The sequence below is a fragment of the Physeter macrocephalus genome, chromosome 11, assembly GCF_002837175.3.
Source record: "Physeter macrocephalus isolate SW-GA chromosome 11, ASM283717v5, whole genome shotgun sequence".
In the NCBI taxonomy this organism is placed as follows: Eukaryota; Metazoa; Chordata; class Mammalia; order Artiodactyla; family Physeteridae; genus Physeter; species Physeter macrocephalus.
The window spans coordinates 137,265,107-137,282,129 of NC_041224.1; the positions used below are offsets into that span (position 1 = coordinate 137,265,107).

General features: G+C 39.9%; 1 protein-coding gene across 1 annotated transcript in view; it reads right to left on the minus strand.

Annotated features, from left to right (window-relative positions):
• Positions 1-15,469, minus strand: part of TBPL2 (TATA-box binding protein like 2) — a 30,654-nt gene extending 15,185 nt beyond the window's left edge. Inside the window, exons 1-5 of the mRNA XM_028495109.2 lie at positions 15,416-15,469; positions 12,495-12,952; positions 11,616-11,703; positions 9,536-9,627; positions 5,998-6,165 (exon numbers count right to left, since the gene is read on the minus strand). Of these exons, the coding sequence (XP_028350910.2) occupies positions 5,998-6,165; positions 9,536-9,627; positions 11,616-11,703; positions 12,495-12,952; positions 15,416-15,469 (860 nt within the window). The remainder of the gene's footprint in view (positions 1-5,997; positions 6,166-9,535; positions 9,628-11,615; positions 11,704-12,494; positions 12,953-15,415) is intronic.
• Positions 15,470-17,023: the final 1,554 nt, after the last annotated feature.

Consider the following 17,023-nt stretch of genomic DNA (forward strand, 5'->3'; position numbering starts at 1 on the left):
TAGAGAATGGACTTGAGGACACGGGGAGGGGGAAGGGTAAGCTGGGACAAAGTGAGAGAGTGGCATGGACATATATACACTACCAAAAGTAAAACCGATAGCTAATGGGAAGCAGCCGCATAGCACAGGGAGATCAGCTCGGTGCTCTGTGACCACCTGGAGGGGTGGGATAGGGAGGATGGGAGGGAGATGCAAGAGAGAGGAGCTATGGGGATATATGTATATGTATGGCTGATTCACTTTGTTTTAAAGCAGAAACTAATACACCATTGTAGAGCAATTATACTCCAATAAAGATGTTAAAAAAATTAATAATAATAATAATAATAATAATACTTTCAATGTAATAAGACTATATGCTCCAATCAAAAGACACAGAGTTGCTGGACTTCCCTGGTGGTGCAGTGGTTAAGAATCCACCTGCCAATGCAGGGGACACAGGTTCAAGTCCTGGTCTGGTAAGATCCCACATGCCACAGAGCAGCTAAGCCCCTGTACCACAACTACTGAGCCTGTGCTCTACAGCCCATGAGCCACAACTACTGAGCCTGCGTGCCACAACTACTGAAGCCCACGTGCCTAGAGCCCATGCTCTGCAACGAGAAGCCACTGCAATGAGAAGCCTGCACACCGCAACGAAGGGTAGCCCCCACTTGCCACAACTAGAGAAAGCCTGCGGGCAGCAACAAAGACCCAACACAGCCAAAAATAAAATAATAAATAAAATAAATAAACTTGTTTTAAAAAAAAGACACAGAGTTGCTAAATGGATACAAAAACAAGACTTGTATATATGCTGCCTACAAAAGACTCACTTCAGATCTAGAGACATATACAGACTGAAAGTGAGGGATGGAAAAAGATATTCTATACAAATGGAAATCCAAAGAAAGCTAGAGTAGCAATTGTTGTATCATACAAAATAGACTAACACAAAGACTGTTACAAGAGACAAAGAAGGGCATTACCTAATGATCAAGGGATCAATCCCCCAAAAAAGATATAACAACTGTAAATATATATGCATCCAAAATAGGATCACCTAAATACATAAAGCAAATACTAACAGATAAAAAGGGAGAAATCAACAGTAACACAATAACAGTAGGGGACTTCAACACCCCACTTACATCAATAGGCAGATCATCAAGACAGAAAATCAATAAGGAAACACTGGCCTTAAATGACCCATTAGATCAAATGAACTTAATAGATATATATAGAACATTCCATCCAAAAGCAGGATACACATTATTTTCAAGTGGACATGGAACATTCTCCAGGATAGATTACATGCTAGGCCACAAAACAAACCTTAGTAAATTTTTAAAAATTGAAATCATATCAAACATGTTTTCTGACCACAATGCTATCAGACCAGAAATTACAAGGAAAAAACTGCCAAAAACACAAACATGTGGAGGCTGAACAACATGCTACTAATCAACCAATGGATCACTGAATCAAATGGATCAAAGAAGAAATTTATAAAATAATACTTAAAGATAAATAAAAACAAATGATCCAAAATCTATGGGATGCAGCAAAAGCAGTTCTAAGAGGGAAGTTTATAGCAATACAAGCCTACCTCAGGAAACAAGAAAAATCTCAAAACAACCTAACCTCACACCTAAAGGAACTAGAAAAAGAACAAATAAAACCCAAAGTTAGAAAATTCCCTGGTGGTCCAGTGGTTAGGAATCCATGCTTTCACTGCCAAGGGCCCAGGTTCAATACCTGGTCAGAGAACTGAGATCCCACAAGCCATGCAGCACAGCCAAAAAACAAAACAAAAAACAAAAATACCCCCAAAACAAAAAATACAAAAAACCCCACAAAAACGCAAAAACAACAAAATCCCCAACAAACAAACAAAAAACCCAAAGTTAGTAGAAGAATGGAAATCATAAAGATCAGAGCAGAAATAAATGAAATAGAGACTGAAAAAACAGTAGAAAAGATCAATGAAACTAAGAGCTGGTTCTTTGAAAGGTTAAACAAAATTGATAAACCTTTAGTCAGACTCATCAAGAAAAAAAGAGAGGGTGCCCATATCAATAAAATCAGCAACGAAAAAGAAGTTACAACTGACACCACAGAAATACAAAGGATCATAAGAGATTACTATGAACAACTATATGCAAATAAAATGGACAACCTAGAAGAAATGGACAAATGGACAAATTCCTAGAAATGTACAGTCTCAAGACTGAATTTAGAAAACATGAACAGTTGCATTACCAGTAATGAAATTGAATCAGTCATTTAAAAAACTCCCAAAAAACAAAAGTCCAGGACCAGATGGCTTCACAGGTGAATACTACCAAACATTTAGAGAAGAGTTAACACCTATCCTTTTCAAACTTTTCAAAATATATAAATAGCTCATACAACTCAATATCAAAAAACAAACAACCCAGTTAAAAAATGGACAGAAGACCTGAATAGAAATTTTTCCAAAGAAGACATGCAGATGGCCAACCAGCACATGAAAAGATGCTCAACATCACTAATCGTCAGAGAAATGCAAATCAAAACTACAATGAGATTATCACCTCACACTTACCAAAATGGCTATCATCCAAAAGTCTATAAATAACAAATGTTGGTGAGGTTGTGGTGAAAAGGGAACCCTTGTACACTGTTGGTGGGAATGGAAATTGGTGCAGCCACTGTGGAAAAACAATATGAAAGTTCCCCCCAAAAACTAAAAATAGAACTACCATATAATTCAGCAATTCCACTCCTGGATATACATCCAAAGAAGATGAAAACATTAATTCAAAAAGATATATGCACCCCGAAGTTCACAGCAGCTTTACAATAGCCAAGATATGAAAGCAACCTAAGTGTCCCTCAAAAGATGAGTGGATAAAGATGTGATATATGTACACAGCGGAATACTACTCAGCCATAAAAAAGAATGAAATTTTGCCATTTGCAACAACATGGATGGACTTGGAGGGTATTATGCTAAGTGAAATAAGTCAGAGAAAGACATATACTGTATGATAACACATATGTGGAATCTAAAAAATACAACAAACTAGTGAATATAACAAAAAAGAAACAGAATCACAGATACAAAGAACAAACTATTGGTTACCAGTGGGGAGAGAGAAGGGGTGAGGGGCAAGATAGAGGCAGGGGATTAAGAGGTACAAACTACTATGTATAAAAGAAATAAGCTACAGTGATATATTACATAGTACAGGGAATATAGCCAAAATTTTATAAGAACATTAAATATATAATCTATAAAAATTTTGAATCACTGTGTTCTACACCTGAAACATATAATATTGTAAATCAACTATACCTCAATAAAAAATAAATACATACATACATTAAGAAAAAGTGTTTGGTATGTAAATCACGGTGAACTGCTTTTGGCTTTCAGAATCATGGTTTTAAGGTACCAGCATGATGAACTCTCAATCAGAGATTTACTTCATTTTATTTACTCTCTATCTCATTTCAAAAGAAGGTTGAGGCAGAAAAAAAAAAGAGGTTTTGGTTAGAGATGGAGAACATTTCATGAAGATCAAGAACAACAAACAGCTGCCAATCTCTTGGGCCAACCCAACTGTTCAAGTCTCAGTTTAAATGTCATTTCCCTTAAGAAGTCTTCCTTGACCTTAACACCCCCCCCATTACATTAATTATCCTGATTGATGGTACCAAAACACGCCAAGGGGTGTTCACCTTCATAGTTACATTTCATTTTTGTCTTTGGTTTCTGTCTTCCCTTTTAGACTGTGGTTCCATAAGGGCAAGGGGCCATGGCTGTACTGATTGTCACTGTCACCATAGCATCTGCTACACAGATTTTACTCATTTAAGAAATATTTAAGATACCTTTCATTTAAAAATTGAATGGAAGGGAGAAAAATGCTCAAGGAAAACAAAATAATCATGGCATAGAAAGATTGATGGAGAGGGTGCCCAGAAACAAGGGAGACATTAGTATTATCGGATGCTGATATAGATATTTATAGAATCAGGGGAATTAAATGAACTTGAGGTTTTAACATAAGGCAAACTTGACCTGATAATTATAAGTGATACGTTGCCATGGTTCCCCACAGGGCTACAGGCAATTAAAGAAAGTCCTAATTTTAAAGACAAACCTGCTGAGAAAGAGATGTTTTAATGGCCCCAATGTCACAAATACACACACTGGAGTTGTAATCCATAACCTAAGGATGGAAAGCGTTTGGGGGAGGCAAGAATGAGACTAGAAAGAGATATCTGTAAGAGTACAAAGCAAGCTTCCTGACCAAATTTTTTTAAAAGATGGATGAGATCATAAAACTGGCTTAGGAGGAAGAAAAAACAGTGATGGACCCACCCCAAGTGACTAAAAGCAGTGCATCTGATGAATTCTCATCTTGCCCTACCGACAATTTCATCTTTCAGAGGCAGAAGTAGTGACAAGGGGCACTCCCACTCCAGATTTAAATCTGACCTACAAAGAAGACAATCTTGGTGAAAAAGAAATGAAATTTGAGAGGAATTCCACACATCATTTTAGAGTCCTAAATGTCCAGAAAGGGGAACGCTAAGTCTAATATAGACATGTACCTTAGAATTGAGGCAGACATCTTTCCCATGTTCAGAAAAAGTTGTTCAAAGAAAGATAGACAGGAGGTGCAAGGTTGAGGATCTGGAAGATAAGATGGAGCATGAGTTGAGAGACTCTTAAAAATGAAGGTTTTACTATGAATCTATGAGTTATTCCAAGATTGAAGAAAGAAAAGGACACATAAAGAGGCAATATGTCTTGCATGGGGGACTCCCCAATGAACTCAATGGGTACCTCATAGGCACTTAATAAGCCTATGCTGAAAAAAATTGATGCAGAGGAAAAAAGAAAATATAATCAAGGGGAAAATAAATATTGCCTGAAAAGTATCATAAAAGCTAAATCTCAGAATGAACAAATTTTTTTGGAAAGTTAGGGGAAGAAAAAGGCAATTTTTAACTTCTGTCTAGGTCATGTCTCAAAGGAGAGCTAACATATGTCAGCTCACAAATGTTAGAGAAAGCAGAGCTATGTGATCTCTCTCTGCTCTGTTAAACAGAATGATTGCTCAAAGGCAAAGGGAAGGAAAAGTAGAATGAAAGGACTTCAGTTCAAGCTAGATCATGAAAATTTAAGAGAATCTGTGATTCGAAGGCAGTTCAAGTGCCCTGGCCCAAGTGTATATCCCAAGGGGTGGTGGCATTTGGCGTTTGTCAATCACCCTCCATCACGGCTCTCTGAGGGCCTGAGCAGGCTGGGAGAAGCACCGAAGCAGCTGAAGGAGGAGGAGGAGGAGCATTTGCTGTTGAGATGGAAAGTTACATTTGAAGAAGCCAGGCAGGCTAGAGATACTCCCAAAGGAATATGAATCCATGAAAGAAAAAAACTATAGTGGGGGCTACAGCTACACACAGAAAAAGAAAACCCTTGAACAAACTCAACAGGACAAAAACTAGATAGGATTGTCTTCCTAGAACGTGCTAGGGCCATTCTTTTTTTCATCTTCTCTCCAGGCCTTTCTCCCCTCACCAGCTGTCAGCCCTTCCTACTTACCTAATCCATGTCATACCCCTTTCTCTTCCAGCCACTGCCACCACCCCCCAGCCAGATTTGTTTAGAAATCTATACATCAGGGGGTCTCAAGATGTGGGCCTCTGGACAGCAGCACTGGCATCACCTGTGAGCTTGCTAGAACTGCAAATTCAAGCAGAATCTCTGCATACCACAGCCCAGGCAGGAATGTGTGTTGATAAGCTGTCCAGGTGATTACTATGCAATTTAGTTTTGAGAACCACTATTGTAGAAGATTGGACACACATGGTAACCAGTGAGGACTTAGGTATAGCATCTTAACCTTTTCACTTATTGCTTTTTAAAAAATTATATTTCTCTGAAAAATACATTATATAAGCAGCCCATAATAGAACTTTAATAACTTGGAAACTCAAAGTTAAGTTATGCAACAATCATACCTACTGAACTGCTGATGGGTTAGCACCAAACCTTCCAGCCTAATAGGAAATCTCACATCACAGCTTCCAACCATGTTCTGAATTTTAAAATCGAGGAATCTGGCAGGAAAGCCCAGCTTCTGCACCACACGAGCATACTTTCTTGCTGCAAGTCGAGACTGCTCTTCGCTGGGGAACGGCAAATGTAATTAAAGATGTCTTAATCACTACGACTGCTAACTAGCTGGGCTGTATTCACACACTTCCCTGATTGTATTTTTAGCGTATGTACTATGTTTATCTTTCAGTGTATACTAGGAAGCTATAGACTTTGAGGAGAAGGACCTACCTCCCCTACTTTTGTCCCTAGCACCTAGAAAAGGGTATGGTACAATGTACAGTTGTTGAACTGTATCACAAACAGATTTTTGTCTTCATTTGCCATCTTTCACATATAAGGTAGTTTTTTCTTTTACTTGTTTTAAGTGTTATTAGATGAAATTAACTATTCCACTGGTTCTCAAAAAGTGTCCTCAGGCCAGCAGCAGTATTACCACCTGAGAACTTGCTAGAAATGCAAAGTCCCAGGTCCCACATCAGACATGCAGACATTCTGGGGTTGGGGCCCAGCAATCTATGTCTTAACAAGCCCACCAGTGACTGTGATTCTCACTAAGGTTTTAGAATCATGCATCTGGTCTAAAGGTGTGTGCCATTTAGATGGGAACAGCAGTAACAAAAATAAGGACACATACATACATACAAAGAAAAAATCAACACGAGGAAGTAAGTTATGTGCCAACTGAGTGGCATAGATAGGATGCCAGGACTTGGAACTTTATGGGACAAATTATATACTTTTAAAAAACCATGAAAATACCTCAAAATCTGCCCAATGTTGCTCAGGTTTTCTCACACAATTGTCATTCGACTCATACTCAATATGAGAAAGAAATAGATTCATCCAACTGTGTGGCTATGTTCTTCTAAATGTTTGTCCTACTCCACCCTTAAATCCGTGGCAGAGAATGTGAAATCCTGAGATTTGGGGCCTTATTTTTCATTAGATACTTTTCAATGGTCACTACCAAAAAAAAAAACAATGAGTAGCAGGGGTTGCCAAACAGGGGCAACATCTGGTGGGTGAATCCTATGAATTCTACCCTCTCTTATGGGTTATCCCCACCTCTAAGTTGAGAATCAGAAGTATGTTAAAGAAAAGCCAGATTGAACTTATTTGCCTGGACAAAAGGGAGCGAGCAGTAGAGTCTCTTTCCAATCTAGATCTGCCACAACACTGTGCCATTTTCACATCACCTCCTTTCATGTTGATTCTCCTCATCCATTACCAACTCCTGAAAAGTCCCTAGCAAGGCCGTGTCCCCAAGATAGCAGTGAAATAAGTGGTTTCCATTTTGAAAAACCACATTTTGCCTAAATGACCCATGACATCTCCCATAGTGCTAATATTTATAAGGTCAAATTTCAAGAATTTGCATAGCCTTATAGTTTCTTGTATCACACAGAAATTCCCATTCAAACAACTAACAGTTAAAGTCTACATATATTTTCTTGTACAAATACTAGAAAACAGGTTAAGAACCTTGAAATTTCACCACCAGTGGAAATTACCACTGATAAATTTGGCCCCTCTGCACTTTTCTGTGCAAAGGCAGGTATCCTGCACTATGCAAACTCTGATTATTACAACTAAAGAGAATACGTTTGGTTAAATTTTTGGAGATAATTCTGATATCTCTTAAGCTAACCAAACTTTTACAACTCTCTATCCAAAACTCAACAACCAGATAGATCTGGATAACAAATATCTCTTATAATCTGAACTCACCATCCAAGCTTTCACTATCAGATTTTGGGAACCAAATAAATTCTGATAGGAAAAAAACACTCATGAATTAGGGAAAAAAACACTAATGAATCTGTGTGTTCTCCCCTCCCCCAACTTAACATCCTTCCAACTCAATATACTATACATGGCTAAAATTTTATTTTATGATTTATTCAAAACTGTATTGCTAGAAATCTGTTCCCTCTGCCCCTGTTTTAAACAATGCTGAAATGAACATCCTTGTAGTTACCTTGTAGAGTTGTCCAAAAATGACTTAAAAATGGAGATTTCTAGGTCAAAGGATATACAGATCAACAGAAGAGAAAGGCCAGAAACTTACTCAGACACAGGTAAAGAACTTAACATGTAAAAACAGGTGGAGGAGAAATACAGCAAAAGAAATTCTTCTATAAATGTACTGGGACACTGACTGGGCATTTGAAAAAAATTAGCTTATATTGAAGTAAAATTCTAGACCTGCTCTGCCCAATACGGTGGCCACTGGCTACATGTGGCTATTTAAATTTAAATTAATTAAAATTAAATAAAAAGTTCAGTTCCTCTGTGGTATTAGCTTATTTCAAGTGCTCAAAAGCCACATATGACTAAAGGCTACCACATTGGACAGCACAGATACAGAACATTTCCATCATCCAGAGAAAGTTCTAGATGAGTCAAAACATTAACCTCCTTTCTTCAATACAAAGCAGGACCTGAAAAAAACCAGAAAAATATATGGAAGTCAATACTTATATCATGTTGTGTGTGGAGAACGCCTTCCTAAGCATGAAGCCAAACACTGAAACCATAAAGAAAAAAGCTGGATAGACTAACCATACACACACAAAATTAAACTGCATTAAAAAAACCCCCATAAAATACCACTAACATTAATATGGGAAAAATATTTATGGTATAAAATGGTGAAAATACTTAAATACCAAAAGACAAATATCTCCATAGAATATTGGGCAAAAGATACAGTGGGTAGTTTATATGCTTATGAAAAGTTAGTCTCACTACTAAATCAAAAGAAATGTGATTAAAACAACTTTTTACCAATCAATTTAGCAAATATAAAATACAATATTAACACCCACTGTTTACCAGAGAAAATGAACACTAGGTGCATCTCTCGAGCGAGGAGAAATTGGTACTATCTTTCAGGAGGATAATTTCCTACTCATTCTCCAACACTTAGAGGGAAGAGCAGCTCTCCCACTAGTTCTATGGTGAAAGGATCTGCATCAGCACAGGGCCACCTCTGCATGAGATCCAGGAAAGACGAGCCTTTAAGAGATGCCTCCTGAGTGAATGCTCAAGCTAGTGGTCAAGAAATGTCTAATTTCCCTCCTTTAAAAAGTTCTATCCATTCTTCTGCCTGCAATGAGGAAAATACACAAGAACTACTTTCCCAGGTTTAAAACAGGTTTTACCACAACTATAGCCTTTTTTTTTCTTTTAAAATATACCTTAGAAACAGCTGTAATAGACTAGTAAAGCCCCCTTCACTATGGGGGACTGTAAAGTGGGATATAAATCCGTATTATGAGGCTGAATGTTTTTAACCCCAAATTTGGCATTTCATGAATTTAACTCCTTAGCAAAGTATTTTGCTTCTATGATGTGTTTTAGAACCTTAATGCCACCCTTCCTTGTTTTACGTAGGGAATTATTTGTCTGGTAGTGCAGGAGGACGGCTTCTCTTACCTTTTGGCTCCTGTGCAGACCATTTTCCCAGAGCTAAATATGAGGGCTGTAGTCCTGGGCTCTCGGATCCTCATTATGACGGCGGCAAACCTCTACACACAGAAGCCAAAAGGACAGTTAGCCTCTGCTAGGAGTTAACACTATTCCAGCTGACCAGCTGAGCTGGACATGAAAACAGTTTTGAGTAAATTGAAATTTAATGGGAAAACTAAAAAATGTCTGGGTCTATTCTCCCACGTTAAGGTTAACAAAATGATCATGATTCTGAAATGTACATACTTAGAAAAAACAGGTAAGAATAATAATAGTAAAGCTAAAATTTAAATACCTGTTATGTTTCAGACCCTATGCTAAGAGCTTTATAGGTTTTATCGCATTTAACCTCATGACAGGACTGAGTTGAATCCATTATAATTCCCATTTAGTGCACAGGGAAACGAAGTGATTATTTAACTTCCAACATTATACAGGAAACAGTTAAGCTGAGATTTAAAACCACGACTATCAGACTCCCTGCTTTTTGCTTTGATATACTTTTCTTTCAAAGACTCTTTGAGAAACAAAAAAGTATGAAGTATGTTACAGCCTTGCCAAGACTCTAGAATGTACTAAAAAGCAGCCAAAATATAGAACAGAATACATATATTGATAGGCATTCTGAAGATGAATGACAAAAAGTTGATTTGTCAAGCTCTTGCCTGCCACAGTCCTCAATGTGGTCCCCAGGCCGGCAGCACTGGTAAGTCCTCCAACTGTTGCTGACGCAGGGGAGGGCTGAGAACCACTGGCCTGCCACAGCGACTTCCCCCATTAAGCTGGGAAGGAAACTGGGGTGGGTACCATGCAAGACTAAAGTTCCATGGGTTAGAGCCACTCCACAGGACAACAGATCACTCCAAGGCCAGACGGACAATTTCAGATACGAAGTGTTAACAGTAAAAGAACCCAGAGTCAGCACTACACAGAGCCGAGCAAGGACTATTCATGTTTTCTAGGTGTTCACTAAAAAGGTAGTGCTCTCACCTGGCATTCATTCTGTTAAATTCTTAAGGCAGCTTAAGTGCCAAGTCAGAATTTTTCTGGCTGTCAAGTCCAAGTTTGGACAGATCGTGTATACCAAACTGAGAGGAGAGCCGAGGATGGTGGAGAATAAAATACGCTTAAAATGCTGACTGCTCAATAGTGTGGTCCATCATAGCTACAGCCATAAAAATCCTAGCTCATCATTGCCTTTCTGTCCTAATCACAGCTGGCTACATGAAATATAAATAGGAAAGCTTAGCTGCATTCGGTAACACTTCAGAGGTCAGCAACGACACTACACAACAGGAAGAACAAATACTTAATCCATAAATAGTTGATGTTGGCAAGGTCCTCTGGGTTCCGACTAATATGGCCTTTTGCATCTAACTCCATAAATCCTCCACCACCCAAGACAGTGAACTTTTTCCCAGCAGGGACCAGGCCTCACTCATCTTTGTACTAAGTACAGAGCCCACCAAATCGTTAAGTGTTGATTGAATTAACAAATCCACTTCCTAGGTAAATAGACCATTGAAAATGGGATGCCTGGCCTTGGGAGGACACAAAAAAGAATAGATTTTATTAAACTTTGAGGGAAAACAAAAAATCCCTGAATCTTACACTTGAACTTTACACTTCAAACAATTGAGCTTTCTCAAGTAAGAGAAACTGTAAATGGAAAAATACACAGGTGTCAGGAGATAGGACAAAAATTAGAAAAAATTATTTCCAGGAATACGATGATATTGTAAGAAAGTTAGCATTTCCATAGTCACGTTGAAAATAGTCATACTGAAAGGTTTTTCTGAATGACAAGGGAAAGAACTTTTAGGAACTGCTCAATAATTACTGTATTCAGCACAGAAAATGAGATTATTTTTTATAAGTTCAAAACAGAGAATGAGCCGATTAAACTTGTGTTGCCAAAAGCTTTTCACTAACAAATTTTTTCTTTTTTGAAAATAAAAACAAAGGAATGAGTCAATATCATGATCATATGAAGGAAAGAAAATCTAAATAGAACCTAACTGTGGAACAAATTACTGGGAAATCTTACCTTTGGGTTATATTCTGCATTTTTTGCATGCAAAGCTATTTTCTTCAGATCCAATTTACAGGCCAGGTTTACAGTGGAAACTATATTCCTAAAGAAATAAGTCAACCTATGTGATGAATTGGGAGATTGGGATTGACATATATACACTAATATGTATAAAATGGATAACTAATAAGAACCAGCTGTATAAAAAAATAAAAATAATAATTAAAAAAAAGAAGTCATTCTAAGTTATACCAGATATAAAAAGTAAAAAATAATTAAAACGTATTAACTTCCTCATTTCATAGGTTTAGGTGACTTCCTAGGGGGAGAATTATTCTAAATGTGAAATGTATAATAACACATTTAGTGGTTAAGACTTCGCGCTTCCACCGCAGGGGGCGCGGGTTTGATCCCTGGTCGGGGAACTATGATCCCACATGCCACAAGGCCAAACAAACAAAAAAATAGCTTTTTCTAAAATTTCCTGACTAGCTGACTAAAATTAAGTTTTAGATCTTTTTCAAAATGTCTCAAAATAGAAATCACAATATCAAATCAACTTGCAAATCAAATTCAATTTTACATCTTTCTATCCTTTATGTTATTCCAACTCCAGCCACAATTTTCAACTAAAGTGCTTTACTATAAACAATACAATCCTTCAAGAATGTGTATACTCACCTTTAACTCCCTCTTAGGAGATCAAGAGTTAGTGCTTCATTTTACAGATAACCAAACAGTCTAAAGTCCATTATGAACTAACAAAATCAAGGATAATGACATCTGAAATTCTCTTCCCTACACTATTATCATCCCATTCAGGAATATATTGATGAAATGTGTACTCAGAAGCATCACCCATTTAAAACAACAACAACAACAACAACAACTTACTGTAGTTGAGGCACAATTCCAGAACATTCTGAAACAGGGGTCACTGGTGTCATGGGAGTTATGGATGCCAGAGGCAAGGAATGTGGTTTCTCAGGAGAGGGCTGGGCTGAGTCAGCATCACCAGGGTGGAGATGTGAATGGGAATTTGACCCACCGCTGCTGTTTAAGGCCAGGCCAACGTCCTGTTGGCTGGGTAATGGCAACCTACTTTGCCAACTTTTAGTTTTACAATTTTCTTCAGTTTCATGCTTGCTTCTAATGACAGTCTGGTCTTTATTTTCTTGGGTAAGCTCATCTGGTAGGAAGCTAAGATCCACAGATGAGAAATTGCCAGATGTTTCTGTGCCTTCTTCAAGCTGTGAATTAAACGTAGTCTCTGGATTGGATGAATTAGGTATGTACACATCATAAGGCACAATTGGGCTGAGCAGGGGTGATCTGGGTAGAGCAAGGTCATCCTAGGTCATTCCCAAAACAGACAAACAAAACACAACAAATAGAACATCATGTCACACCAAAGGGATGACACCTCGGCTGGCAGGCAGTGTGTTCAGGATGAGGCAGTTCAGGTAGCTTATATTCATGCCCTGCTCTTTCCACAAAATATCATTAAAATTCTACTGTAGGGTTACAACACACTTAATGAAAACAGGAAAGTATATCTTAAAATGCAGAAAAAGCATTTTTCATAAAATGTTTTCCCTACTTTGGTTAGACCTGTAGTAAGTTGCCACTCTAAATCCAATTTTGTAACTGAGGCAATTTGGCAACCATGCTCTAAACTGTGTGTCCTTTGAAGAGTACAGGTTTTCTGTACTCCTTAAGTTGATTTAAAGATTTTTTTTGGAATTTTAAATTCATATTTTAAAGAGAAGAGCAGTAAGTGAAGGAAGTTGAGGAGATAGCTTTGAGTGCTAATCAAGCCTCCACAAGGAGCCATCTTTATTCCTTCTAGTCAAAGGAAGGAAAAGAAATCATTCCATTTACGTGAATGTACAATAGGGAAAAAGTCATTGAAATTTAAATGGCAAGACTAGTTTAAATCAATGTATTATACTTCCAGTCCGGGGAAGGCTGCTCAACTTCCATTATCATCAACCGAGGGAAAGAGGAGTGCAACTGAGGGAAGCAGCTAATGTAAAATTCATGGCCTTTGTTATGGAAAAAAATCCTTGGTACATATATTACCATCCACTTCACCCAAGTTGCAGGCCTGGATTCTAGATTTTGACCACTGCTGGCAGGATAACCTCACCCCTTAGAAGCTCATACTTCTGACAATTGAACAGTCACCAGTGCCTGTGCTGCATCTTCTCCATCACAAAGCTCTTTAGCTAATGTCTGGCTAGATCCTGCTGAATTGTGCTGTTACCACAAGTCCAGCAGATGGCAGGGGTGACTAAATGTTAGAAGAAAACACTTAAGAATGCACTTATTCTCTGGAAATAAGATTTGACCTTACTTCATTTTGAATTATGTTATTAGTCTCTAACTCCCTCCACCCCCATCCCACAGATGGGCCCTGAGGGACACTGAGGTGGGGACAATGGCCCAGATTCCTCTCCATTGTTTTTCTGGCCTCTTCTGTTCTAGCCAGAAAAGATTCCATCAGCCAATTTACACTAAAGCACTAATACCTGCAACTATCAGTGTCTCCCCTCCTTTCTTCCATTATGGCATTTTAGCAGGGGACAAAGCCTCCACCCAAAGAACTAAACTTCAACAAGGAATTTAAGGCAATGGCAACAAGATATCAAAGGGGGATGTTTTATGGCAGTGGAACCCTGACAGCCTCCTTTCGAGAGAATATGCTTACAGAGTATTTCCTGCATCCTTGGCCTTATACCTGAAGAAACTTTTTGTTAAACTGTCTTTGCAGAGTCATTAACTCATCTTTCTCAGAACCTTTCCAGCGTGGGCTCTCCTTTTGCAATGTTAAACGCTGTGGGACTTCACTATTTCTACCTCATTGCTAATCATTGTCTATTTAAAAATCCGGGGGTCTTCCCTGGTGGCGCAGTGGTTGGGAATCCACCTGCCAATGCAGGGGACACGGGTTCGTGTCCCGGTCCGGGAAGATCCCACATGCCGTGGAGCGGCTGGGCCCGTGAGCCATGGCAGCTGACCCTGCGGGTCCGGAGCCTGTGCTCCGCAACGGGAGAGGCCACAACAGTGAGAGGCCCGCATACCGCAAAAAAAAAAAAAAAAAATCCGGGGACTTTCCTGGTGGCGCAGTGGTTAAGAATCCACCTGCCAATGCAGGGGACACGGGTTTGAGCCCTGGTTCAGGAAGACCCCCACATGTCGCAGACCAACTACGCCCGTGTGCCGCAACTACTGAGCCTACGTGCTGCAACTACTGAAGCCCGCACGTAGAGCCGGTGCTCTGCAACAAAAGAATCAACACAATGAGAAGCCCGCGCACCACAACGAAGAGCAGCCCTCACTCACTGCAACTAGAGAAAGCCTGTGCACGGCAACGAAGACCCAATGCAGCCAAAAAAAAAAAAATTAAAAAAAAAAAGAATCCGATACACACACCCCCAGCCGAAAGTTTTTCCCTTGCTCTTCTTTTTGAAGACTCCTTCCTCTTGTTTCTACAGTTCTTAAATTAAAAAACAAAACCCCAAAAACGTAAGAATCACAAACTGAAAGAAGCTACAGGTGCCTCCAATTTGTATTCATACTAGACCAGGTTCGCGAGTTCTGTTGGCAACCTTGGGTAAGTTATTTCAACTCTCGAACCTTCTATTTTTTTCAACTGAAAGACGGGGATAATCAAGCCCACCTCCTAGGGTCGCTAGGAGTTTTACGAGAGAGAAAATGAAGGCAGAATCCTTAGTGCGCAGGACCCAGCACCCAGCAATGAGGCGGGATGCGGACTCTGACTCTGGGACCGTGGCGGCGGCTTCCAGGCTCACCTGGGCGGCACACCGGGCCAGGAAGAGCTCCAGGTAAGTCTCTTCCCCCTCCATGAACGGAGGGCTCCCTGTAGGGGGTTGGGAATCGAAGGGAAGAGCCAGCGCGAATCGAGCTGCCGCTGAGTCCGACGAGGCGCATAGGGCGCGGAAGCCATTTATCAGCCCGCGGCTGCACGTGGCGAGGCGGGGCCCCGGCCGGGGGCGAAGAGCCGGCGACCAGGGGCCGGGCGGGGGCCCTTGTGCTCGGCCCGCGCAGTCCACGCTCCTGTAGACGGCGCGAGGGACTAGATGCTGAGCCAGGGAGCGGGGTGCGGAGATCAGCAAGGGGCCCACGGGTCGCGAGCAAGGGAAGAAGAGCTGGGGCTGGGAGGGGAAGACTCTCCTCGCTGGGGTGCTGTCACCACACCCGCCCACAGCTGAGAAGCAACTCGGCCTGCAAATCTGTAGATTTCCTTCCACCTGCGAGTGCTGCCTTTGCCTCCTGCAGGAGAAAAGGTATCGGTGTTCGTAGCATGAAAGGTGAAAGAGTTGGACAGTGAGAAAATAAATTTTTTAAAGATACTTTTTTCTTTTCTTGAGCAGAGCGAGTGGAATTTGAGGCGCTTTACCCAGTCAGGTGTTGCACTTTTATGTCATAATTACTTCTCACTTTCAAATCCCAGCTGGCTTTTTTCCAGGCTCAGAGAATTCAGTCTAAAGCCACATATAAAAGAATGTGTTGCTGCACAGTTAGGGTTGATGCAGCTGAAGGAGGTAAAATGTAAAACCAAATAACGAGAGGAATTCCCCTGTTTTGAAATTATTTTAATTTTTAGTGCCTCAGCTTTCATAAGAACTTCCATGTGTGGAATGGTTCTATAAGTATAATTGATACCTTTTTTGTTAAGATATTTCAAAATGTACGTGGAGACGCACACATAAAATACGTCTTCCTTTATAGCCTATACTCTCTGAGAGCAGGGATTTTTTTTTTTTTTTTTTTTTTTTTTTTTTTTGAAGCCCGAGAGCAGGGATTTTGATTACTAACCTTTGTGCCTCTGTACCAAGCTCATAAATGATCAATAAAATTTGATCAGTGAATGAAAAACCGCCCTCAGAATGGAGCATAGTAGAGACAGAGAACTCTAAGAATCAGGTCAATAAAAACTGTGTAGAATTTCTAATCAAGAACAAAGGAAATATTTTGATAAAGCTGGAATTATTTTTTTTTATAAATTTTTTTTTTTTTTTTTTGACTGCATTGGGTCTTCGTTGCTGCATGCGGGCTTTTCTCTAGTTGCGGTGAGCCGGGACTACCTTTTGTTGTGTGCACGGGCTTCTCATTGTGGTGGCTTCTCTTGTTGTGGAGCACGGGCTCTAGGCACGTGGGCTTCAGTAGTTGTGGCATGTGGGCTCAGTAGTTGTGGCTCCCGGGCCCTAGAGCACAGGCTCAGTAGTTGTGGCACACGGGCTTAGTTGCTCCGCGGCATGTGGGATCTTCCCGGACCAGGACTTGAACCCGTGTCCCCTGCATTGGCAGGTGGATTCTTTTTTTTTTTTTTAACATCTTTATTGGGGTATAACTGTTTTACAATAGTGTGTTAGTTTCTCCTTTACAACAAAGTGAAT